Source organism: Marmota marmota, unplaced genomic scaffold, assembly GCF_001458135.2.
Source record: "Marmota marmota marmota unplaced genomic scaffold, marMar, whole genome shotgun sequence".
Taxonomy (NCBI): Eukaryota; Metazoa; Chordata; class Mammalia; order Rodentia; family Sciuridae; genus Marmota; species Marmota marmota.
The window spans coordinates 8121061-8147626 of NW_026000229.1; the positions used below are offsets into that span (position 1 = coordinate 8121061).

General features: G+C 43.8%; 1 protein-coding gene across 5 annotated transcripts; it reads left to right on the top strand.

Annotated features, from left to right (window-relative positions):
- Window positions 1-5222: 5222 nt before the first annotated feature.
- Ubl7 (ubiquitin like 7) lies at window positions 5223-19152 on the top strand. 5 transcript variants are annotated; one of them, XM_015480434.2, is made up of 11 exons: window positions 5223-5305; window positions 6567-6779; window positions 7781-7900; window positions 11881-11963; window positions 12740-12824; window positions 13387-13444; window positions 14133-14266; window positions 14521-14570; window positions 14831-14998; window positions 15563-15685; window positions 18901-19152. In XM_015480434.2, exons 2-11 carry the CDS (start codon window positions 6596-6598, stop codon window positions 19036-19038), a joined length of 1143 nt encoding a protein of 380 aa, XP_015335920.1. In that variant the 5' UTR covers window positions 5223-5305; window positions 6567-6595; the 3' UTR covers window positions 19039-19152. The 5 variants fall into 5 exon arrangements, with proteins under 5 accessions (XP_015335920.1, XP_015335919.1, XP_015335921.1 ...); XM_015480433.2 differs by having other exon boundaries at window positions 5225-5255; XM_015480435.2 differs by having other exon boundaries at window positions 5284-5437.
- The last annotated feature ends 7414 nt before the right edge of the window (window positions 19153-26566 follow it).

The following is a 26566-nucleotide window of genomic DNA, read 5'->3' on the forward strand; positions in this document are numbered from 1 at the left end:
TTAAAGTTATTATATAAAAATATGTTATATATTTATATATTCACATATTTGAGTTCTTCACATCCCACCAAGAAATAAAATCCTTCTGTTTGTTCTTGTTCAATTGTAAACTGTACATCCTGGTGAGTCAAAAGTGGTGGAACTAGAAAATTAGAAAGGTGACAAGTCATATGAACAGAGGAAGGGAGGGGATGTGGCAAAACAGAAACAAAAACCCAATGAAATGTTCTTTTTTTTTTTTTTTAAGGAGAGAGAGAGAGAATTTTTAATATTTATTTTTTAGTTCCCGGCGGACACAACATCTTTGTTTGTATGTGGTGCTGAGGATCGAACCCGGGCCACACGCATGCCAGGCGAGCACGCTACCGCTTGAGCCACATCTCCAGCCCAAATGAAATGTTCTTGACTCCAAGGTTTCAGCAGAAGTTCCAAGTTCCTTTTGAGAGTTTGTGATGTATGTTCACATACACCAAGATGTCCAGGGTGTCATGGTCTGTCTTTATTGTGCCAAAGTCCAGGATGATAATTTAGTGCAAAGGGGGTTCTGTTTTTGTTATTGTTGTTTGTTTCTTAAAAAAAAAAAGAAAAAAGAATTGCACTGACCTGTTACTTTTCTCCAAAAAGAGAAGCCACAGCTCCAAGGTATCTGCAAGTCCATCAGTTGGTGGTTTGTCTTGGGCAAAAGGGTCCTATAAACAGACAAGATAGGAGCAGCACCACCACCTGAGGTCTGTTCCATGGAGTTAGGCAGGTGCATGGTACAGGAAGATAGTGTTTGGTGGTAAGAGTTTGTCCCCTTTGCAACTTCTCAGTCATCTGGCTGGGTTGTACAGAGTTCATTTTTTTTTTTTTTTTTTTTTTGCAGCAGTGTCAGGAAAATACACTCAGGTGATGACCAGTCAGCAGGTCACACAAAGACAATGAAAATCCTAAGGTGGGGAGAGATTTTGGAGATGCTGGCAAGGAAGTCAGGGGCCAGGCTGGACAGGTGACTCTCAGAGAACTCACAGAGTGGGAAGATCTGTAGCATACTAAAGGAGCTGATTAGAGCCAAGGTTGGAGACACTGATGATCTCTTATACCTGCTTGGCCTGCGGGTAAGTGATAAAGGTAGCCTAAAGAGAAAGTCTGGCTCACCACATCCTCTTGGTCATGATCACAGGGCAGAGCTAGCAGCAGATAGTAATTTGTCTCTACCATCACATTTAGGCAATCCCTTCCAGCTGTGAGGCTTCCAGCTACATCTTCTGGGGGATCTCTGATGAAGGGCCTCCTTCAAGAGAAGGGGAAGGACCATTGGGCCAAGACATTGTTGCCAGAGTCAAAGTGAAGCTGCATAGCAGTGGTGTCATTCTTGAGTGCCAGCAGGTCTTGCCACATGATAAGGTGCTTCTTCAGAAATGACCTTATCTGCAGCTCTCTGTGAAGTCAAGTGTGGAGAGGAATCTTGTTTGTGGGTTGGCTGGTGTTGTGTCTAACAGACTTGTTATCTTTATGTCTTTAGTAAATTTTATTTCCTATCTTACTGACTTCCTAGTATCTGACATTTTTGGTGTTGTTGACTCTCTTAACAATGAATTGCTTCCATGAATATTTGCTAATTCTTGGTGTGAAATCATTTTCAGTTTGCTTTTCTTCTTACCTGTTAGATGGTATGGGTTTGATACAAAGTCTAAGCATAAAAATAAGTTTTTCTGCAAGCCTGACCCTTGTTTTGGAGCACAGCACCTATTTGCTAACTTGGTTTCCAAAGACCCTGTTTGGTTGGTTCTGGGTTATCCTTTTATTCACTTGCTCATTTATAATTTATCATTATAATGCTTTTGAACATTGTTTGATTAAGAATTCAGAAAATAAGTGTTACTCCAAAGAGGATTTATATTGGCTATGGAAAATGCACCAGGACCAGTTTTGGATGTTCCTGGATAGCCTTGGAAGATTTGACCTCAAACATATATAAAGCACATGCTTGAGGTTTCATATTCTTAGGGAAAACAATTTTTTTTTTCACATAGACTCCCCTTTCATTGCCCTTAGAGCCAGAAAGAACTTTGTCTTCTTACAGTGCTAATACACTTTTCCTCCCTTTTTTTTCTCTCTTCCTTTCTTGCCTGCCTTTTCACTTAGGGTGCAAATATTTTAAGGATTTCAACTTTATGTAGTTTCAACCTTTGAGGGGCCCAATCTTAAGTGTGAAAATAGAAACCCCCAAGCAAGATTTTAGGACCACAGATCTTTCTGGAGAAGTACTCATTCGCTCTCAAATTCACTGTCATGTTTTCAGTTCCTCCTTCATGTCTAGTACCTGAGGATTTCCTGTCTTTCCGTAATCACAGCTATGTGATTAAAAATATATATTTTTAGTTGTAGTTGGACACAATACCTTTATTTTATTTATTTTCCTGTGGTGCTGAGGATCGAACCCAGAGCCTCACACGTGCTAGGTGAGTGCTCTACCGCTGAGCCACAACCCCAGCCTCCATCTGATTTTTAATGTGCATTATTTTATACCACATTTGTGTTTGTAGTAGGAATAGAAATACTTTTAGTTTGTTATCTTGCCAGACTTAGAAACCTGGTATTAATTTTATAATCTTGAAAAATTTTATCTTAAATATACAAATGTCCATTGTTATGTTTTCCAACAGTGACCGACTAGGTCAAATAATCCCTTGAATGTTTAATAACTGCCCAGCACTTTCTAGAAAGAGCTAATGAGGTAACAAGCCTCTAAATGTGAATTGGCTGAAGGACTGGGCCTGGACACTTTTCTTCTCAACAAATATCTGCTCTACCTTTGTCTTGTGTCCAGGTTCTAATTTTCTCTAAGATCTGATTCTTATTTTGGAGCACAGCACCTACTCGCTAACTTGGTTTCCAAAGAACCTGTTTAGTTGTGTTATCCCTTTATTCATTTGCTCATTTATAATTTATCATTACAGTGTTTCTGAATACTGTATGATGAAGAACTCAGAGAAGTTTCCTCCTTCTCTTGGGAACATAAGGCTATACCACGAGAATGACATTTGGTAAATAGCTTTGGCCTGAATTATTCATTCAATACATATTTATTGCTAACCTACTATGTGCCATGCCCTGGTCAACTGCTGAAGGTAACGGGGACAAGATAGTCATAGTCCATTCCTTCATGCAGATTATGATGAAATCAACCAAAACAGAAATTTATGAGCAGCTAGTATATTCAGCTCCACTTTGGAAAAAAAAAAAAAAAGACAGGGTTCCTGGTTTCTCCTGGAGGCAGTGAAGACACAATATTAAAGTTTAATAAAACAGAGGCTGGGGATGTGGCTCAAGGGGTAGCGCGCTTGCCTGGCGTGTCTGGGGCCCGGGTTCAATCCTCAGCACCACATACAAAGATGTTGTGTCCCCCGAGAACTAAAAAATATTTTAAAATTCTCTCTTAAAAAAAAAGTAATTAAACAATAAAATATGGGGTTTAGATGCAAGTACCACAGTAGATAGGACAGAGCTCAAGAGATTTGTACACTGAGGAAGAGTTTCTGAGCTGGACCTGTAATGCCAGTGACTCCAGAACCTGACAAAGGAGGACAGCAAGAGGCCAGCCTCAGCAACTTAGGGAGATGTGTTTCCAAATAAAATAAAAAGGACTAGGAATGTAGCTCAGTGGTAAAGTGCCCTGGGTTCAATCCCCAGTTTTTTAAAAAAAAATTTTCATGAAAGAGGGGGTATATCTAAAGATGGGAAGAATGGGGAAAGGACTTTGGGGACCTCCATGATTAGCCTCCTCTCAAACTCTGTCATGTTTTCAGTTCCTTCTTCATGTCTAGTACCTGAGGATTTCCTGTCTTTCCTGTAATCACAGATATGTGATTTTAAAATATATATATTTTTTAGTTGTACACAATACCTTTATTTTATTTATTTTCCTGTGGTACTGAGGACAGAACTCCATAATTAGCCTCCTCCCAAACATGCAGTTTGTCTGCACTCCTGAAATTATCCTGCTCAAATACTGCCCTAGTCCCAGGCTCTATAGAGGAATGTTCAAGAATTCAGCTTTTACATCTGTGCATGCAGGATCAATCTCTATCTATTATGATCAACTTCATTTTCTGTTTCTTTTTTGGTACCAGGGATTGAAACCAAAGGCGTGTAGGTTGCCTATAGATTCTCTAAGTTGCTGAGGCTGGCTTCGAACCTGGGATCCACCAGCCTCAGCCTCCGAAGCCACTGTGATTAGAGTCATGCAACACCACACAGGGCTCTCATTTTCTTCTTTTCTTAAATATTAATTTTTAGTTATAGGTGGACACAATATCAACTATTATATTGTTGAGTTTTTTCTCTAAAAGGATAAAACTGGATCAAACCCAGTGCCCCACGCATGCTAGGCGAGCGCTCTACCTCTGAGCCACAAACTCAGCCCATTTCTTATAGCCTCCTTTTGTTGTTATTGCTTTTCTTAGTTCTTTAACTAATTCCTTGACTCCAATCATAGCCCCTTTTTGATTTTAGATAATTCTAACTGTTGTGCAAGCACAATCTAATTTTAACCATGTGAAACTTTTTCAATCATCTAAAATATGCAGTTTCTCTGAGAGTTCAGTGGAAAGTCCCCTCCCCACACTGACTCTACGAATGTTATATGAACCTCAACGCTGAATGTTCAGGGTGTGCCAGGAACCCGACTTTGTAACTCCTCTCAAGGACCCAATTTTTGAAGGGTCCCTGTACATCCCATTGGTAAGACCCCTGTAAAAATTCAGCGGCGAGGAGCACAAGAGGCTGACTTCACCCGAGTACAGCCATCTTCGCCGTGAGGTCTGCGGGGAATCGGTGGGGCGTGTTGAAGAGGCCGCCTGGGAAAAGGCCCTTCGGGAGGGCAGGAACCTGGCGGGAGGGGACCCGGGGTCAGCCATCCCACCGACGGCCCAGCAATGGGCGTTTCCTCAGCCCGGCAGAACCGCTGGTCTTCATAGGCTTCTCAGGAGAGCGCGGGAATCCAGGGTCTGTTTACCTCTTTGGAAAAAGCCACACCAGCCCTCCCTAATTCAATACATCGCCGGTTAATCTGACAGGAAACAGTATCACCTCCCGCGAAAGCCCTCCCGCCGGGGATTTCAAACGGATCCGGAGCCACGCCTCCCCGGAACCGGAAGCATGACAACTAGCGCCCCTTGCTGGTCGACTATTTATAAGGGGCGGGGCTGCAGCGGAAACTGCAACTCCCGGAATGCAGCGCGGAGCTTCCGGTTTCCGGCGAGAGGGCCAGAGTGAGTGTTTACACCGGCGGCTCTGCGGCCGGGTTCCTTCCGCGGGACGGGTGAGGGCGCAGGGGCCCCTGGTCGCGCGGGCTCGACGTGGGTCGGCTAGATAACTGGTCCCACCGGAGAGGTGGGCTAGCCACCAGACAGTGTTCCTACCTCACTGCTAGCTATCTGTGACCTTGGCCCAGGTGACTTCACCTTTCTGAATCTTGAGTCCATCACCTGTAAAATGTGGACAATAATGCCTGCCCCGGGGAACAGTGAGGATTAAGTGAGATTGGTGTACAAATCTTGTTTTAAACCTGGAGGCGGATGGTACCTTGAGTATGGATGTTTTAAGATGGGATGGGCAGCCTTTTGTTTTCCAATACCCTTTCAGAGACCTCTTTGGAAGCAATAATGATGACTAAAACAAGGACTTGCTTTGCTTTGAGAGACTTTTCCATCCTCAGAACTTTTGACTTCTAGGCATCCATATGTGCCAGGCATGTGGACAACATAGGCAAAAAATTCTAATGTTTGTATTCAAGGACTTTAAAGAGTTGGTGTGTGTGTGCTGGTGGAAAGTAAATAGCTGTTTTGCCCAGTGAGAACAACAGGAAAAAGAAGAGTTTAGAGGAGATTGTGTTTGTGTTGGCCTGGTAGGAGTCTGCTAAGAGACCAAAAAAGGAAGACTTGAAAAGTCAGGAAATTAGCAAAGGTGAGAGCTTTATTTTGAATGGAGACATAGTGAGGTGTACTTAACCTGTTGGGGGAGTGGCACAGGGCAAGGCTCTGTTAGAAAGGAAAGATGGCAGGAGGCAAAAGGAATGATTTTGTGACGTTTCAGTTTATTCATAGAGGTGGTTTGAAGCCAATTGAGGTGCTCTAAGCAGGGGAATGACTTGATCAGTTCTATATTTCAAAATCATGAGTTGGGTGGCAGCATAAATCTTTCACAGAGAAAGACCAAGGGGGGGGGGTGGAAAAACAGGGTACTTGATATAAGCTGTTGTAACTAAACCACCAAGAAATGAAGAAAAAAAATCAGAAACAAGGAATGCATAGGAGGGAGAGGATTGGATAATCTCACTTGAACCTCACAACATTCCTATTAAATTGGATGGTATTTATGCCCACTTTAAAGATGAAGAAACTGAGGCCTAAAGAGCTGAATAAAGGGAGGGCCACATATTCTAGTTCTGGCCTCCTGATGTTGCATCTAATGCTTCTCTAACAGTGTCACACTGAATTGTCTGTTATTTAACCCTTAGGTGGGTGGGAGTGGATTAGGATGGTGATCTGTCCTTCAACTACTGAGGCTTTATTCTTTTACAGGGAGAAAGAGAGAGCGCGAAAGAGAGAGGATGTCTCTCTCAGACTGGCATCTGGCAGTGAAGCTGGCTGACCAGCCACTTGCCCCAAAGTCTATTCTTCGGTTGCCAGAGACAGAACTTGGAGAATACTCACTAGGGGGCTATAGTATTTCATTTCTGAAGCAGCTTATTGCTGGCAAACTCCAGGAGTCTGTTCCAGACCCTGAGCTGATTGGTGAGTCTCTGTGGACTGGGCTTGAACTGCTGCTCTGATCTCTTATGTGGGGAGGATACTTACAGAATTACCAGAGTGAATTAAAGGCTTGGGATTTGTTGCCTCATAATGTTAACACTTCAGAGAAGTGAGTGTTAGGCGAGTCACAAATCATAATAGAACTCTTGCTTGCCATTTCAGTCATGTATTACATGGAACTGCTTCATCACAATTCCTAAACTATTATATTGTTGAGTTTTTTCTCTAAAAGGATAAAAATTTGGGGCAGGTCAAGGAATGAGTTGTTGATCTGAGGAGGCTCCTCAGTGTATCCCTTAAATCTTAAGAAATGATTAGAAAAATTGTTGTTTGGCTGGTTGATTAGAGGGAAGATGGAAAAATAAGGAAACGAAGACAAGGGCATTTCAAGTGGAGGAAGGAGGAGTTTAAGTATAATATAATTAAATTATGCTGTAAATGTAATTTATAATAGCTAAGGGTTTTAACTGGTGAGTAGGTATTTTCTGCCTCACCAGATTGGATTCATCCTTTTTTGTTTTTACATTTTCCCACTTTTAAATGGAGCAATTTCTACAATGTTAAATTCTAGAGTTCTTTTATGGTTGGATTCTGTATAGCTCCATCTTGTGGGTTTGTACTTGCTAACAATTGTTGTTTAAATTTCTTTCTTTTGTTTTTGGACTAGAGATTGAACCAGGGGTGTTCTACCACTGAGATACTTTTTACTTATTTTCAAGTTTTGAGACAGGATCTTACTAATTTGATAAGGCTGGCCTCAAACTTGGCAATCCTCCTACCTTAGCCTTTGGAGTCTCTGGAATTACAGGTGTGGGCCACCACACTTGGCTAAAATGTATTTCTTAAATAAGAGTATGTTTTAAAGTATGTATCATTCTCCAGCTTTCTGCCCAACCAAAATAAGGTTCTCAGGGGACAAAAATCATCTAAATTGTTTTGAGGAACAAAATAAATGGACAGGTTTTTTTGTTGTTTTTTTTTAGATCTTATCTACTGTGGCCGGAAGCTAAAAGATGATCAGACCCTTGATTTCTATGGCATTCAGCCCGGGTCCACGGTTCATGTTCTGCGCAAATCCTGGCCTGAGCCTGATCAGAAACCAGGTGAGTGAGTGTTGGCCCTTAGTCAGACCAGCAGAGTTTCTGTAATTTCTTCAAGGGAAGGGATTGTGTTTTCTTGAGGCATGGGCCTGGGTGGAACAAAGAGACAATGTCAATAGGAAACGACTTTATTACTTGATTGTATCACATTGATAAACAGTAAATTGCCACTAATGGTAGGAGATTTATTTCTCTACTTTCTAAGTTCTTTACCTGATGTTTTCTAATGGACAGAGAATGTGTTTCCATTTAAAGTCTTTAGATTAATAGCTTATTTCTGAATGAACTTTGTTTCCTTTTATTATTGTTGCTGTTGTCATTAGGAAAAAGCTGGAAACTTCTTGCACTTCTCTAATGCTGTAGTTTGTTTTCTTGTGAGCAAATCATCCTGCCAACTGCATCAGGCAATGATTTGTTCAATCAGCTTACAACTCCTGATGTACTGGTAGTTTATTTTCCAGAAAATGTTCCAACAACATTAAAGTCACTCTTGGAGAAAATATACAAAACCTTTAAAGCCTTTCTGATTTATTAATAGAAGGTGCTACTTGGAATTCATAATTTAAGTTTTATATTTGTGTTTTAAAAGTTTCATCTAGATAAAGGCAAGCTATATAAAAATTGTCAATTTGACGTATTTTTATAATGTTCATGATTGTTGTCAGCTTGAAAATTTACCCTCTTTTCAGTTCTAAACATAAAGGTCAAAAAACATCTTCTTTTGTATTCTAATGGGAAGTGAGAAAGAAAAAAGAATCCCTTGACATCCAAGGGTTGACCTGGTACTCAAAAGTAGACCTTGGAGTCCTTTCATGGAACATGAACAAATGCACAAGTCACCAACTTTAGACAAGGACATTCTGAGGTCATCGTGGATCAAGACAAAAATAAGATCTTTATCATTTCTGAGCAGAGACCAAAATCTGTACATTGTCCAAACTGCAAAAGTGATCACATATCCTTCTATTCTGGCTAATGAGAATGACTGTTGCTTCTTTACCAGTAACTGCTGTATTTTTTCCTTCCTTCTTAAGAAGGATTATTAAAACATCCAATCATGCCAGGTATGGTGGCGCACGCCTGTAATACCAGCGCCTCAGGAGGCTGAGGTAGGAGGATCACAAGTTTAAAGCCAGCCTTAGCAATTTAGCAAGGCTCTAAGCAACTCAGTGAGACCTTGTCTCTAAATAAGATATAAAAAGGGCTAGAGATATGGCTCAGTGGTTAAACACTTCGGGGTTCAGTCCTGGTATTAAAAAAACCTAAAAACAACAACAAAAAATAAACCCAATCATGAAATTGTCCCCACTTCCCGATGGCTTCAAATTCAGAGCAAAATCCTACTTTTCCCAAACTTACCCAGCCAAAGCTTAAATCGTTTTTCCTCCTCCTGTACTGGGGTTGAACCTAGAGGTGCTTTGTCACTGAGCTTCATCCCAGCCCTTTTGATTTTTTATTGTAAGACAGGGTCTTACTAAGCTGCCAAGGCTGGCCTCAACCTGTAGTCTTGTCTCAGCCTCCCAAGTAGCTGGGGTTACAAGTGTGTGCCATTGCACCTGGCTTCAAAGCTTAAATCCTCTATGTCCTTTCTAATATCATCTTGTTGAGACACCTTATAGTTCCCTTTGGTTTGCATTCTCCTCTGTGTAGTGAGCAATAAACCCATCTTGTTCAAATGCAGGTGTTCTTCTGTGTTTGGGTGCCGTTCTTTTGCTAGAGGGCATTAACAAAAGAAAGGAATATTTATGGCTTCTGTGAGCTAGGTTTTTTTCCCCTTTGATATCTCACTTAATCATGACAGTGGCCCTGCAGGGTAGGTAACATTAATTAGCATTTTATAGATGAAGGAAAAGGGTTGGAAAGGTTACTTACTTAGAAATGAATGCAAGAGTCAGATGCAGTGACACATGCCCGTATCCCAGCTATTTGAGAAGCTAAGGTAGAAGGATTGCACACTTGAGGCTAGTCTCAACAACTTAGTAAGACCATGTTTCAAAAAATAAAAAGGACTGGGGATGTAGCTCAGTGGTAAAGCACCTCTGGGCTCAATCCCCAGTACCAAAAAATAAAACAAAAAGCATAATGCAAGAGCTGATAGGGACCTAGGTTTTAGAGGTTCAAGAGACAAAGTGCTTTCCAATAGGCTAGCTACCTCCCACCCTTCAAAGGGTACAGAGATGCCCATTATTATTAGCTCATTGCTAGCTTAGAATACTTAGAATCCATTTCCTCCTAACTTCTGCCTGGAGATTTATTTTTTAAGCAAATGGACGTTTTATTGGGAGGCGAAAAGAAGCTTTTCAATCTGAAAAGAAATGGCTTTGTGGCAATACTTTAAATATAGTTTCTCCTCTGGCACTCTTCTTCCAAAGGAAGTACATTCTTCTCCCACTAGATGAGAGCTTATAGGATGAAAACTGGCCCGTCTCTCCCTTCCCACCTGGATCCCTTTGGTGTTTCTCTATGGTGTGTTATAAATTCTCAAGATTTTACTTTAGCCTGCTATTTGAGCAGGGATGTGTACCCTGAGCTCCAGACATAAAAAATGACTTGCTGTTCCTTCCGAACACCACATTCTTTTTCTTCCATATCTTTGCTCATGTTCTCACTTAGGCTTGGAAGAGCTTCTTCCCTAAGTAAACATCTGCTCTACCTTAAGTGTCCCTCTCAGATCTTCCCTGGGAGGTGGCTGTGGATCCTGGTCCTGTCTCTCAGAGATGGCCAGTGCCCTTGCTTGCATTCACATATCTGCTGAGGCCATCAGTGTGGTATTTTATAATTGTGTGTTTGATCTAATCTCATTTCTCCTACTGCCCCAAGAATTCCTTTGTTTGTAAAGATTCTTATTTTTTGCTTCCTGTGACTTGCCCAAAGCCAGGCACAGGGTACATGCTCAGTATGTGTTTGTTAAATGAGTAAGTTAGGTAAAGTTGAGTATTTTTTGAGAGTTAGCCCTTGTTATTAGGGCTATAGGACATGACTGCTACACTGTATCCAGGAGTACAGTTCATTTTCCTTGGTAGTATGCCCCTGAAGTCAGATGATACAATCTATACAAACATATAAACACAAGTAGCAGTCCCTTGGTGAGGATTACCACACTTTAAAAAGTGTGACCCAGGATGAACTTCCTACCTACCTGGTCTCTTTGCTGTTACCCATATTTCTTTGAAATGGACTGAGGTCTTTTATGGTAAAGTAACCACAAGTAGCTGAGGTTATTACTAAAATTTCCCTTATGTATGAATTAGTGTCTAAAGATCAAAGAGGAGTTTGGGGCCTTGCTGTTGGGCATGTTATGGAAAGTTTTTAAGAGCCTTGGGAGCACAGTGTGTTTTCTTGGTCCTTCTTTTTTTTTTTTTTTTTTAGATTTAGATTTAGATTTTTTTTTTTTAGATTGAAAATAATATTACAGAAACATGAAAGAATACTAAGGAGAAAATAGTTACCCCTTGGACCTGTTACTTATCTAAGTGCTCTTATCCTCTTGTCCCCTCCAGCTTTGGACCACAGACACACTGACACTTTTTACATAGTTTTACTAGAAAGTACATATATAACTCTGTGTTCTATTTCTTTCTGTTAATATACTGTGTTAGAATAGCACTGTATTGTTAAGATGGTTTGCAGAGCACTTATTTAAATCCTTGCATAAAAGTCTACTGAGTTGATTTTACCTTCCTCCTTGTCAAATGTAAGAAGTTTAGAATTCCTATAGTTAGTTGTTGATCAGAACACTCTTTCATGTGGTAAGATTCCCTTGGCCTGAACTTGAATTTGTTTGTTTTATCTACTAAAACTACTTAAAGGAGAGTGCAGTTTTCACATCTGTGGCACAAATGGGTCTGAGTGGATTGTCACATTCTTACAGAGTGATGAGGGGAGGGAATGTGTGGACCAGGTTGCAAATGGCCATTTGCTGAAATGATGTTATTATGTCTGTGGCAAGGACATAACAAGGTTAACTGTGTCTTGTTCCCCAGAACCTGTGGACAAAGTGGCTGCCTTGAGGGAGTTCCGGGTTCTGCACACTGCTTTGCACAGCAGCTCCTCCTACAGGGAGGCGGTGAGTGTGAGCTGGGGCTGCAGGAAGAGGGTGTGAATGCTGGTGTTGATGGTGGAGAGTGGGAGCTGGGAGTCCCGTTGCCACAGCAACCAAGAGTTCCTCTGGGAGTTTTGCCTTGTCTGTGGGCCTCAGTAGAGCCCTATCTTTTCCCAGAGAGCCTGTCTTAGCTAGGTGTTAGTTGGTGTTGATTCCATCTAATGATAATGATATAACCTCTCTCATACTGGCCTCATGGAATGAATATGGCAGTAGCCAAAGTATCTACACAGTTTTTGCTGGGCCTCATTCTTTGTCTTTGGCTGAACTGCGTGCCTACCACCCCTTAACATTGGTTTCCTCACTGGGGAATGGGCTGATGCTTTTCTGTAGGAAAGTTGACAGGAAAATTAATACAGCTGTGAACTTCCCAGTATATATGAATATGAAATAGTAATTGTATGGAGATTTTAAAAGACTTTTGGGATCTAGAGAAACCTTTGTTATTGGGCTTGTAATGAGACCTTTCATTTTGCAAGTGTTAGAACTATGGTGGGGAAAAGAACCACAGAGATTGAGGTATACTTGCCTTTTTTTTTTTTTTTTTCAATTCTTTGTTTCTTTTCCAGTAAGCCACAATCTCAGAGCAAAACGAGGCTCATTTATTTCCGGGGGTATTGTTTCATTGTGATGGTGTATGTGCAAACATGTAGAGGGAGGAAGTCTTTGAGCAGAGTGTGGGCATTTGATGAATGTTTGAAACTAGTTGAAATGCTTAGTCCTCCCTGTTTCTCCTGCAGGTCTTTAAGATGCTCAGCAACAAAGAGTCTCTGGATCAAATCATTGTGGCCACCCCAGGCCTCAGCAGTGACCCCATTGCTTTGGGTAAGTTCAGGAAAGGATTTGAGGAAATAAGAGTTGTTGGAAAAGGAAAAACCAGGAGAAGGCCATAACCCTAAAGTGATTCTCACCATTTTCTAAAGAATCACTGGTCTTGCGGGAAGAGGAAAGTGATCAAGATGTGTTTTACGTACTTATCCCCTAAGAGTTCTCAGTCCTCCAGAGTGATAATGGTCTAAATAGCATAATAAATGAGGGTGTGAGCATGCCAAATGAGGGCTACATTTAGCCTGAATCACTTCAATCACTGAAGGGAAGACTTCCTATACAACTTGATGGATGAGGGAACTCAAAGATACAGAGGAGGAAGACTGGTGTGTTAATGCTCAGTGTTTGAAGCACAGTGGGGAGGTTCAGGGCAGGGGAACATCCCCACTGGAAGAGGAAGGAGTGTACTTGGATTGTGTTGCTTGGGGTGTTTCCTCCTCTTCTCATTAGGGCAGGTCCTATGTTCCTGTTGAACTAATTGTTCTGAGACTAGTGCCTCTTCACCATCCTGGATCTGACCAGATTTCCATTCTCTGAAGGGGGTTGTGTTCTCTTTTAGGAGTTCTCCAGGACAAGGACCTCTTCTCTGTTTTTGCCGATCCTAACATGCTGGATACGTAAGTGTAATCATCGTATTAGAGGGAATCATGTCTGTTCTCATGTGGTTAGGCCAGAAACCTAATTGTTGCCCTGGATTGTGCTCTTGGAGCCCATCCTCAGCCTGTCACTGGATCCACCTTCTGAATATGTTAGGAGGTGAGAAGGAGCAAAGGCTGTTTGGGAATGGTAAAGCTTAAAGTCAGGGACATGTGAGGAGTGTCAGGATGAAGCAAAATTATGTGGGACAGGGCTTTGTGTGCCTGGGTCAGTTTAGATTTTGTTTGGTAGATGTTAGAGAGTCCCTGAAGGATTTAAGCTCTCTCTAAAATATTAGAGCTAGAAGGGACAGAAAAGGCCACATCCCCTTGTTTTCCCAGTGGAAACAACCCTACCCAGAGACCGAGAAGGAAGCTGTCAAAGGTGCCCAGTATAGTAAGAATGTTGTCTAGGACCAGAACCTGAGCCCACCAGCCTATGCATTTCCCATCATGCTTTGTCTGAGATGAAAGTGATGGATTTGCAATAGATTCCAGAAACTGAAGGCCTTGCTTCATTGCTGAGGGTGGATCAGCTTCTTAGCATAAGATGCTGAAGGCAGGGCAGGAAAGGCATCTCTGTCATAGTGAGGGGGTACCCAGAACTGTCATGGTTGAGGATGTCTTTTTCCTTCTTGGTCACCCTTGGGTTTTTCTTGTCCCGTCTTAGATTGGTACCTGCTCACCCAGCCCTGGTCAATGCCATCATCCTGGTTCTGCACTCAGTAGCAGGTAGTACCCCAATGCCAGGAGCTGACTCCTCTTCCCGAAGCATGCCCTCCAGCTCGTACAGAGATATGCCAGGTAAGCTCCAGAAGAGAGTACTGTAGGCCCTTCAGGAGCTGGTAATGGCCCAAGGATTTGCTTTCCTCAGCAGCTATGTATAGTGTTGGCAGAGGGCGTTCCTTGGGAACTCTCAGTTTGAGTCAGGAAGTGCATCTGTCCTGTAATTTTCCAAGGGGAGATGAAATATGAATTTGGAGTAACTTGAGCTGAGATCTGGAGCTACGCCTGTGCCTTTCTGTTCTTCCTCCTGAAATCTGTTCACTCTCTTCCAGGTGGCTTCCTGTTTGAAGGGCTCTCAGATGATGAGGATGACTTTCACCCAGTAAGTGGCCCGACTGCCTGCTGCTTAGGGGAGATGGTGCTAGGAATGAGCCCCTCCTTGGGACTTGGCACTCCCAAGGCTGAGAAGTGGTCATAGGTAGGCCCTTTGTGGGGCCAAGACTTTGTCATACTGTTCCTTTTCTGTATTCTTTTTGGGATCTGGGAGCTTAGGCAGTCTTCCCAGGAACTGTTTCTGGAGTGGAGAGAGGTTCCTTTGGGGATTTCAGTGTCTTTCCTGATTCTGGATCCTCCCTTCTCCAGAGCACCCGATCTACACCCTCTAGCAGCACATCCAGCTCTCGACCAGCCTCCCTGGGATACAGTGGAGCTGCTGGACCCCGTCCCATCACCCAGAGTGAACTGGCCACTGCCCTGGCCCTGGCCAGCACGCCAGAAAGCAGCTCTCACACACCAACTCCTGGCACCCAGGTATGGAGAGAGGACTTGGAATATCAAGGCCGTGCCCCCAAGGGAGAAGCTCCCCAGTGATAGAATAGGATTTGCCTTTGCTGACCCTGGTGCTAGATCTGGTTTGAGCTATACCCTGAAGCCCCTGCTGGGATTTCTTGGTACAGTTCAGGTGACTTTCCCCTCATTTGCCTTAGGGCTAAGAGGTTTGACATAGGCCTGGCTGATTCCTCCTAGTATTCAGAAGAATCTCCCCTCATGTAATATGCCCTTCCTCATCCCTGACTGGGACTAGGTATCACCAACTTAAGCATTCCTGGTGATGAGTTACTCCAGCTTCCAAGGCCTTCTCTCAGAACTGGAGTCTTAGACTGGCTTGTGGGCTTAAAGTCCGTTTTCATGGAGTGGAAGAAAATGGAACTTTTTTTGCCCACATAAATAGCTTCATGTGGTTATCTCGTAGCAGATCCCTGTTGGAAGGTAGTAGTTGGGTACCCAAGAAGCATATGGGGTGATATGATAATTGTAGATATCTGTAGCGAGTTGAGATAGTTCTTGAGGTGACTCTGATTGATTTGTCTCTAGGGCCATTCATCAGGGACCTCACCAATGTCTTCTGGTGTCCAGTCAGGAACGCCCATCACCAATGATCTCTTCAGTCAAGCCCTCCAGCATGCCCTGCAGGCCTCTGGGCAGCCCAGCCTTCAGGTCAGTCTTCCCCATTTCCTGACTTCCATGTGACCCTCTTGTTGCTTTAGAAGCCAATCGTTTTTCTGTGCTGTGGAGTCCTTCTCATTTAGCATGCTTCGTTCTAGGTATGGGCATGGCGTGTGACAGGTGAGGAGTGTTCTTACTAAGAACAGTTGTCCCTGTGGCTTCTACTCCTGCTCCCAGTGACCATGACCTGACTCCCCTGACTGCCTGGCTTGTATAATCATGTCAGTTTTAGTCAGGAAGTCATTCATTCATTCAGTGAGCATGAGCTGATCATTGAGCATATGTAATACGAGGTCTGGCTCCAGATGCAGGGGCATCGGGAAAACTGGTTCTCATCCCTGCCATAATGGGGCACCAGGCAGGTTTGGAACTAGGGAGCAATAAGGTGAGAAACCCAGCTTCTTGAAGTGAGGGCTTAGTTAGGCAAAGTTTTTCTTAGGAAGGGGTATTTAAGCTGATTGTCAAAGAATTAACAGGTTTTATTTTTTGTTTTGTTTTTTGCGGGGGGAGGGTACTGGGGATTAAACCCAGGGGCACTTAACAACTGAGCCACATCCCCAGCCTTTTTTCATATTTTCTATGGAGACAGGGTATCACTGAGTTGCTTAGGGCTCCAATAAATTGCTGAGCCTACCTTTGAACTTGAGATTCTCCTGTCTCCCAAGCTGCTGGGATTATAGACATGCACCACCACAGCCAGCAAGAATTAGCAGTTAACCAAATAGGGAAAAGAGATGTTTGTGGTAGGAAAGGAATAGTTTCCAGGTGGAGGCAACTCCCTGTTTGAGCAAATGTGTGGAGGCATATATTATATACTTAAAACTACAAGGCTCCAGGGGCTAGGGTTGTGGCTCAGTGGTAGAGTGCTCACCTAGCATATACGAGGCCCTGAGTTCGATCCTCAGCACCACATAAAAATAAATAAAAGGTATTGTGTCAACTACAACTAAAAAATATTAAAAAAAAACACAAAAACCCACAAACAAAACTTCAAGGTACAGTGCAGCATCCCAGTGTAAAAAGTTCTGAGATGGAGCTGAGAAAGGGAGCCTGGGTATGCTGGGTGTGAGGGCCCTTAAATGCCAACTTAAGGAGGGAGACTTGGCAGGTTTGAAGAAGAGGAAGGGTCACCCTGGCAGCTAAGTGGAAAACCCAAGGCCTCAGCATTTTATTACATGCCTCCACACGTGAGCTGTTAGCTTTATGTCTGCTTCCTTTATTCCTTACAGTAAGCCTCTTCAGGGAGTGTCATTCCTAGAACTTGTCTAGATCCCAAAGCCATGAAATGGTAAAGACAGAGTTCAGACCCATGTGGTTTTCACTACCCCACTGGCCCTTAGGGACAATGAGGGTAATAGGCACAGGACATGAGGACAACTTCTCCATGCTTTCATCTTCCCCTGTTAGATGCCTGTTCACTTGGCTCTGCAGCTCTGCACTTGCCTTGGTTCCATCTGACCTATCAAATGCCTCCATGTTGATGTGGGCTTTTTTTTTTTTTTTTTTCGGTACTGAGTATTGAACCTAGGAGCACTTAACCACTGAGCCACATCTCCCTGCCCTTTTTATTTTTTGATATAGGGTCTCACTAAGTTGCTTAGGTCCTTGCTGAGTTGCTAAGGCTGACCTTGAACTTAGACTCCTCCTGCATCAGTCCCCTGAGTTGATGTGTGCTTCACAGTCTCACCCCTGCCTGGCTCTTTGCATTTGCCTTTCTTCCCCACTGCCTTCTTCCTGCATGTGTACACACAGTTTTCCCTACATTGCATACTTCTTCCTATCATGAAGTAGGGATATTGATGACACTATGAAAATACTAGAATAAAATGTGAGTGTATTTCTTTAAATCCTTATAGTAGATAAGGTCCTTTCATGGCTGAAACTAAGAATCCAGGAGCCATTAAATAAGAGTTATAAGCCAGGCATGGTGGTGCATGCCTGTAATCCTAACAGCTTGGAAGGCTGAGGCAGGAAGATTCCAAGTTTGAGGCCAGCCTCAGCAATTTAGCAAGGCCCTAAGCAACTTAGTGAAATTCTATCTCAAAATAAAAAATAAAAAGGCCTTGGTATGTTGTTCAGTGGTTAAGTGCCCTTGGGTTCAATCCCCAGTACCGCCCCCCCCCCCAAAAAAAAAAGAGTTATAAATTTTGAGTTTATAACTCAAAATTTGAGTTCTGCCTGCAAATCAAACCCAAATAACAATAACTATAAAAACTAAACAAAGGCTAACTAAACTGAGGGGGAAAGTCTAACGTATCACACAGAGGATGAAATCTTCCTGATGTATAGAGGTTCTAGAAATTAAGACAAATAACTCCATAGAAAAATAGGCAAAGGGACTGATGTAACTCAGTGGTAGAGTATTTGCCTAGCATGCACAGGTCCTGGGTTTGATCCCCAGCTTCACAAAGTGGTGGCAAAGAATATGAACAGACTATTCACTGGAAAGGAAGTACAGATAGCTATTAAACCCATATAATAATTCCAGCAACCCCTTTTCTCAGAATTTGTTCTGGAGGTTTATGTGCCTGTAGAAAATGACAGTTGTAGAGTCAGTCACTGCAGCTTTTGTGATAGCAAAAGATTGGAAACAGTCCAGTTTTTGTGTTTTAAGGACACGCATGTGTTAGAATATTGTGTGAGTATTAAAAAGTTCTTTTATGTACCAATATGGAAACATCTCCAGGATAGATTAATTACATTAAAAGCCAGCTCAGGTTATTTAGTGAGATCCTGTTTCAAAGATTATTTTTTTTTAAAAGGGCTGGGGATGTAGCTCAATGGTAGAGTGCTTGCCTAGGAATATACATTTATATTCCTTGAAAGAAATAAAATAGGTTACTTGGGGTAGGAGTTGGACTAGATAAGAGTAAGACTTTTCACTACACTATTATGCTAAAAAACAAAACTAGTTTTATTCCTCTCCCATTTATTTGTGTGTGTGTATGCACACATGCACACAAGAGAAAGAATTGAGACAGTAATTTGCATTTTCTCTTTTGACCCTTTCTTACTGTAAAACTTTGAATTTGTGTTCTTAACCCTCAAGCCTTTTAATGTTCCTGAAGTCCCAATTCCATGGAACTTAGTATACCACCTTTGCCCTAGGAGTCCCATCTTTTTTTCTTTTCCCTGAAAGTATAGACCTAATTGCATCTTCATTAGGGTCCCAGTTAACAGCTTCTGTCTACCCTGCCTTTCCACAGAGTCAGTGGCAGCCCCAGTTGCAGCAGCTGCGTGACATGGGCATCCAGGATGACGAGCTGAGCCTGCGGGCCCTTCAGGCTACTGGTGGGGACATCCAAGCAGCCCTGGAACTCATCTTTGCCGGAGGAGCCCCATGAACTCCCTGCTCCTTCTGAACCCCCAGCAAGTTACAGAGGCTGCTGATGATGATGGGAGACACTTGTGAAGATGTCTCCATTTCTCTTCTCCCCAATATACCTGATGGTCATCAACTCTCCTGCTTTGTCCAGTGTTTGGCCTTTCTGGCTGATCTGAGCTGGTAGAGGCAGGGGGGCAAGCAGAGTGTGCGGTCTTGGTGCTGTGGCATCAGGGAGCAGGGTTGGCCCCTGGTTCTGGGCCCCAAATAGAGGATTTTAGATCCACATCATGGAATGCTGTGTAATACCCTTGTTCACCTTTGGGATTGGTAGTAGTAGCCCCCAGACTCTTTGGTGCTTTGGGGTATGACAGCCTTAGGTTGTACCCAAGGCTGGAGCAGGGCTATGCCAGTATTCAGGTGATTGTTATGTGACAGTTATAGCCAGAAGAGGCTCATGCTTCTGAGATATCCACAGTCTAGGGAGTAGCCAGTGGGTTTTCAGAGGGAGCAAGTGGGTGGCTTGCCTTCCACATTACTGCTTCTCCCAAAGCCTTTCAAAAAATTCCTTGTCCCTGCCTTGGTCTTGCCTTACCAGACATTTTCTGATGCATTTTCTTTTTTTTTTTTTCTTTTAATGATGCCAGAATCCAGGCCTCAAAGCTGAGCCAGAATTCAGGGTTCTCTCCTCTGTCCTAAAGGTATAAGTACAAGAGCAGTTGAACAAGGATACTAAATAACAAGACCAACACTAACAGGGCTAAGTTTTAATATTAAAGAGAGGGCACCAACCCCCCCAGCTGCTGCTCCATCTGCAGGTCCTCTGGTTCCCTTGGCACTGCATTCCCTGCTTCCTATAGCGTCAGAGGTGTTCAGGTTGAGAAAGTGGGTTTTATATGCTTCAGGTACTTTGTTAGCAAAAAAATCCTTTGCCTTCATTGGCATTTGAGTTCATTTGAGAGCTCATCTGGGTGGAAAAATGCTCAGAGCTCTGTTCCTGCCCCAGACCTTGGCAGGTGTACAATCTTCACCATCCCCAGTCATGGCTGTTTGGCCTCTTCTTGTTTCTTCCTGGGACAAAAGTCTTAAATTTTTAAGGATAGCCTATTCATTCTTTAATGTTCCCCAGAGAATTTACCCCAAGGCCCCTTTCTGCCCTAAGGAACCATGTAGAACTGTTCCCTCTTTGCATTAGCAGAATTTTAGTTACTTAAAGAGTGTAACACTTATCCCTTTGACCTGTCCTTGTTTTGGTCCCCTGATCTTTTCTCTGGGTGTCCTCCAGTTTATCAGTTATTCTTACAGGAAGCACTCAGAAGAACCCACTATTCCATATATGTCCCAAACAGCCCATTGTTCTTTGTTTCCTACAGACATTTTGAAAAGTCTTTCTGCATTCCTTCACAACCCTAGGATTAATGTTGAAAAGTGTTTGCATTGGCATAAAGACTCGATTTCTGGGCCTCTACTGCCAGGCCTCTCTGGGCCTCAGTGGTCTGCCTGAAACCCAACTGTCTCATGGTTGAGAGCAAAGACCAGGAAGCTTTGTCTTTGAACCCAAGGTCTCTTGCTTATTTGTGGTGGAAACAGTCTGGTTCTATTCTCTTGTGGTAGTCGAATGGGGCTGACATAGCCCTTCCTGTTCCCATGATACAGCTTGCTCTAGATCTGGTTTCCATTTTGTGGCAACTCTCACCCTGACTCTAATGCCCTTCAAAGATATTGGGGCTCCTTAGCTTCCCAACCCCCTTATGCTGTGGAGTATTTGGGTAAGCCTGCCCAATTGCCGGAACCACCCAGTACCAGTTACACAGCTTCCCAGAATTGAACTGAACCCACTGTTTCCCTTTCCCTTCTTTGTCACCTCTTTCCTCCAGGGCCTTGGCAGGTTGGGTTCGCTTCCTGTGGCCAAGTTTTAAGTAATATATGTTGGGTCTGATAAGTGCCCCCACTGAGCCTGGGGCTTTCCAGAGCCAAAGACTCCTTCCTCACCATTGTCTCTTTCAACCTTTCAACAAACATTAAGCTTCTGTGCCAGGTAAACATGGTGTCCTTGCTCTCATAGAGCTGTGTCATTGGTAAGACAGACAACACGTTTACACTACAGCCTGATAAGAACTGGACCAGGCAAGTCCAAGGCCTGTGGAAGTTTCTGGGAAAAGGAGCTCACTTATTTGTGTGTGAGAATGAGTGAAGCTGGTTAGAAAAGTATAATCCAAGATGAGATCTGAAGGGTGTGGAGGAATTGGGCAGGGAAGTGTATGTGCTTAGCAGCCTGGTAGTTGGGAGAGAATATGGCTCTTCAATCCCTGTCAGGGTGGATATGAAGATGGGTCATGTAAGGAGTTTTGGCTTACCCTGAGGACAGTGTAGAGTTAGAATTTTAATCGTGAGAGTCAGATTTGGTTTTTAGAAAGGTCAGTCTGGCTGCTGGAGGTAAAGGGGGGGGGGGTGGAGACAGGTTGGAGAGAGGGAGCCCAGCAAGGAAGATGAGGCAGTGATCTGCTTAGAACTGAGGGCTGGCCTAGCAGCGTGCAATGAAGGAGAAGGGTGAAACAGGCCTGAGGGGTTAGAATTGATATCAGTCTTTGGAAGAGGTGAATATAACCTATTGTCATCTCCATAGAACAGATGGGGATACCAAAATCAGATGGGAAGATCATCTGTCCATGATCTCATGGTTAGAAAGTGTGCAATTATGGCTAACTGTTGACCAAAGTAGGGAGGACTACATGATAAGGGCTTAGATCAGCCTGAGGAGCTCTGGCTTTATCCAGAGAAGAGTAAAGAGCACCCCTGGAATGGCTTTGGGTAGGACAATTGGGGATCAGATTTGTATGTAAGATAGTCTGACAGCTGCATGGAGGGTGCATTTGTGGGAAGTGAGAATGGGGGTGGGTGTCCAGCTAGGATGTTTGCTGTCTCCAGATGGGACATGGTGGAGGCCTTCACTTAAGCTTACAGCAGGGGAGCTGGGTGGAGGGATATGAAGTGTGAAGGACAGACTAGATTTGAGGGTGAGAAAAAGGGAGGAGGCAGAATGCGAGTGAGTAGGTGGTGGTACAGCAGGAATAAGAAATTGGGGGTTAGGATTTAGAATGCAGGACCAGTTTTGGACATGTTGAGCTTAAAGTACCAACCAGGCAGAGATATCCAGTAGACAGTTGGATGTACCTGGCCTTAAAGAGTTATCAGGAGGTTTTAAGTTCAAGACTGGATTTTCATCATGTGAGAAGGTAATTCAACTTTTTAGGGAAAGGTGGAGGACAAAGAATAGCTGCTAAGAAGCTTGACTTTATAGGAAATGATAAGTGGTTGGTAAGAAACCTGGAAGGGAGTTGGGATCTGCTACTTCTGGGAAGGCTAGAGCGGGACTCACCAAAGCAGAGGAAGTTGAAGGAACTGGACAAAGGGCATGGTCCTCACTGTAGCCAAAAGGCTGACCTTGGACTTACCAACTTATTCCATGGTGACCTTGAGGAGATGACACAGTAGACCAGAGCCAGATTGGAGGGTTGAGGACTGGATACACTGGGGGGGCAGTAGAGGCAAAGGGCAGAGAAATCTGGAGGATCTTGTTGGTTAGGGACAGGGCCATAGCTGAAGGGGGAGATGGGATTGAGTAAGCATTGCAGTTCAACAGAGGTGAAGTTGGAATTGATCGCAAGAACTTTTATAGGAAGCTGAGGGGAAAAAAAAGGAAGAGAGACCCCAAAATAGAATATGCAAATATGCAGAGATGGGTAAATTTTCTGAACAGATCCCTTCTCCTGATATAACTCAAATTTGGCTGGGCTGACATGGGCTGGGCTGGCACAGCTTGCTGGGCACATGGGCCCAGGTTCTGCTCCTCGCCTTAGCCCCATCTGGCCTGGGCCACAAACCAAGCAAACTCCGATTCCTACCCTGAGGTGGCTTCTGGTTTCCTCTGCCCCAGGCCTTGGCAGTGAACTGTTAGTGAGGATGTTAGGAATTCATTCAGGCCTCCCTCTGCTTCCCCAGACTTTACCAACATTTTGGACCCCCTCTGGCCCTGGGCCAGGGTTCAGTTCAGCTCAGCTGTGCCCCTGGTTCCCTTGGGCCCTGCCCAGTCTTATTCCCATAGGCCCTGCAGTTACTGGTGACAACTCAGCTTCCTCCATGCTTGAAATGGCTTTGCAGTACCCTGGGCACTTGCCTCCCCTACCTTGGCAAAACTAGCTAACAGCAATGCAGTACAATAGTGCTCATTTATCACACATCCTTTGCGCCAAGCATTGAAATAGGCACTTACATGTGCCATCTCAGTTGATCCTCATAATCACCTTCAAAAGGATATGTTATTACACCCCTGTGCAGATGAGTGCTTTTTGTTAGAAGATGTCACTGATGGGAAATGTCTTTCCAGGGTTTTGATGAGTGTGTCAGCCATGATTTCATCAAGGTATCCACCTGGGGCCTTGTGCTTGTCTGGCAGGCCAGAAAGTCACTCAGAGGGCTGAAGGGTCTGCTCACCACTCATTCTGAAGTGGCAGCTCAGATCTTGGAAGGGAATTAGGCTTCTTAGAATGACTAAACTTCAGGTCACTTTTCCACAGATTGACTTGACTTCTTGGATCCTCTGAACCTGAGTTTTGTCCTATTTGACATTTCCCCTCAATTTATGTAAGTGAATATTGACCCTGTGTACATCAGAGATGCCAAGTGCTCAGAACTGGGCTGGGGAATATTCTAGGTGGAATCAGGATCCAGACAGCAAGGCAACCCTAACTAGAGAGACAGCAGCAGGGAAAGTTCAGAAAACAAATTGCTTTTATGCAAGAAGGGGTCTCATTTCTTCTTCTGGGTTCAGATTCAAACTCAGAATCTTTAACTCAGCATCCTAGAAAATTGGAGAATTGGACCAAAGATGACCCTAGGTTTACAGGAACAGGAGTTAGCACCATGGTGTCTAAACCTAATCAGACAGAGGCTTCCTAGGTGCTGGAATCTGGAGTAAGAAGTCTGCCTTTTCAGCCTCTGTCATAGGTGTTGTGTATGACCTTAGGCCTGATTTTTGGAAGGAAAGGACACAAACTGGACTGCTTAGTGGCAATTTGTTAAATGACTAATCATGTCCTAGGAATCAACAAGGATTAGAGAGACTCCCAAGGAAAGTCCCATGAGAGACTTATTTGGAAGTGGGGTTATATACCCTGAAAAAGCAGATTTAAAAGGATATGACTTCTAAATCCTCAAAGGGCTGTATGCCAGAAAGAGGGATTAGACATTGTGTAGTTTTATTGGGCAGAGTTAGGACCACTGTTTGGAGTCTTATATTGGGAAAGAAAACTTTGGGTCAGAGCTAAAGAAGATGGGCAGGGCTGCTTGGTGAGGAAGCACACCATCACTGGAAGCAGGTAGGCAGAAGCTGCATGACTGCCAGAGAAGGGCTATGGTGAGGGGCTCCCAGGTTGGACTGGATGCCTCTGAGAATTACTTCCAATTCCAAGAATTGAGATTCTTGGATCATTGCGTTCATGAGAAAAAGTGAACTCTGTGAGAAAGCACCAGTCTGCATGTCTACCTCCTCAGTGAAGTGGCCCTAGTAGGCCTAAGGATCCATCAGAGCTGGACACTGGATCATTAACCCATGGAGATCACTTTGAAACATACTGAATTCATCATACAAGAGAAGAAAGTACAGAAGGTAGAATGAGAAAACTTTGTGTGTGGTTTAGAGAGGAGATAGACCAGGAGAACTGCTGTTTTAGATCCTCTTTCTCATCTTGTAAGCAAACTGAGGCCTGGCCTGGGGCAGGAAATTACCTAACTGGAATTGGTGGCCAAGCCAGGACTTGACCTTTGGCCTCTCAGCCCCATCTAGTCAGGAGATGTTGTTTGGATTCCACATGACTTTCACGGGATTCTTCTCTGCCCTCAGGCCTCAGACACTGAGAATAGAGGCTTAGAGATGAATTTGGGGCGTGGGAATGAGGTGGAGGGAGGAGTTTGTCTTAGGAAGTTTGGGAGTATCTACATCTCCAATACTTGGCTGTTCCAGAGTGGACACCAGGTGGCGCTCCCACCACAAGCCAAGTGCCATCAGTATTGGCTGAGTTTTGGCTAAGGATACTGAGCTATCCCCAACCTGTCATGTTTTAGGTAAGCTGAATGTTCTAATGGAAAGAGAAGAGTCTGTCTTTTGTCTGCCAACCCCCTGTCCTCACTGAATATCCCTTTGTGGATTTTTACTTGTTTTCCCTCTCATTTAACTTGGCTGGCCTGACCCAGATCTTAGCAATTTAGAGTAGGGGCAATCAAATTAAAATGTACCTAGAAAATGACTAGGACAGAGAACATAGATGAAGGAGTGGGATGCCCCTGGGAAGTGTAGACCCTTGGGGCTAAGCAAGCTGGTGGAAATTGTGAGAAGCTCTCTTTTCATGGGGGCTGAGTAAATGCCTGAGAGGTGATAGGCTCTGTGCTGGCTTAGGAAAAGGAGGCAGGTACTAAACGGAACACATTGGCAGAGGTTTGCAGGTGGGCAGAGCTCTTGGAGCGAAGTATGGACCCAGGGCCATATTATATAGAGTCATGGGAAGGAAAGGACAGGAATATGCCTCCCCTTCAGATTTGTCAAATCCATATCTGTTCTGAAGAGGGTTTCTCCACTTTCCTTGCTGGGCCTATTCTAAACCCCGATGCAATCTTCCAAAAGCTTTGCCAGGGGCATTGGTATCCTCTTTACCTTTTGAATTATTTGTCAGTATTTTAAAACTGATAGTTTCAATAAAGATTGAATTTTCAGCTTCTCTTGAAAAATCAGATCACCTGTCACTTCTGGGTATACTTCTTGGTTCCTATGACATGGAGTTGAATAGAAACTACCCCATATTCACAGTTCCCGAGGTCCCAGCCCATTGGCTTCATTCATTCTCATGACCTGCCTGGTTTCTTTGTCCCCCTGCAATTGGGGAAGGGTCATGGTGGGCAATAGTGATTGTTGCTGTAGCTAGTAGAGGCCTGGATGGCCACTAAGCTCTGAAGCCTCACAGCAGGATGGGATACAGCATTTAGAGAACTTCATCAGGTTGAATGCCTTCTGAGAGCTATAAATAATCCCAGGAATTGGGACTCTTGGATCACTGAATCCATGAAAGAAGGTGAGCAGTTTGTGAGTGACCACACATGTGCCTGTGTTATCTCACTGTATCCTTACACCTCCCAATAGCTTGTTCAGGGTGGGCCACTCCTTCAAAGGCTGTGTTTAGCCATGGAATTAAATTTGAGAAGGGGTCAGAGGAAGCTCAGAGAATGGAGAGATAAACCAAGTTTGGCCATGAACGGTGAGAGGCTTTGGCTGGAATGTTGGACTAGACTCCCAGGGCCTCTGCTGCTTTGGGGTCATGAAGCTCAGGTCTATGTCCATTTCCTTGTCCAAGGTCACTTCTTGTATTTGGCTGTGCTTCTGCTGCCCTCAGGACTCAGGAAACAACTTCTAAGTGTTTTTCTTCTACATCTTTTCTCAGTCTCTTCTTCGCCTGCCTGGATTTTAGAGTCATGGGAAGGAAAGGACAGGAATATGCCTC

Excerpts from the sequence above, each read along its gene's own strand:
- Ubl7 (XM_015480434.2), top strand. The coding sequence starts at position 6,596 with ATGTCTCTCTCAGACTGGCATCTGGCAGTGAAGCTGGCTGACCAGCCA. Across the intron at positions 13,445-14,132 it reads GATCCTAACATGCTGGATAC|ATTGGTACCTGCTCACCCAG; the intron begins GTAAGTGTAATC and ends GTCCCGTCTTAG. Across the intron at positions 14,571-14,830 it reads ATGAGGATGACTTTCACCCA|AGCACCCGATCTACACCCTC; the intron begins GTAAGTGGCCCG and ends TCCCTTCTCCAG.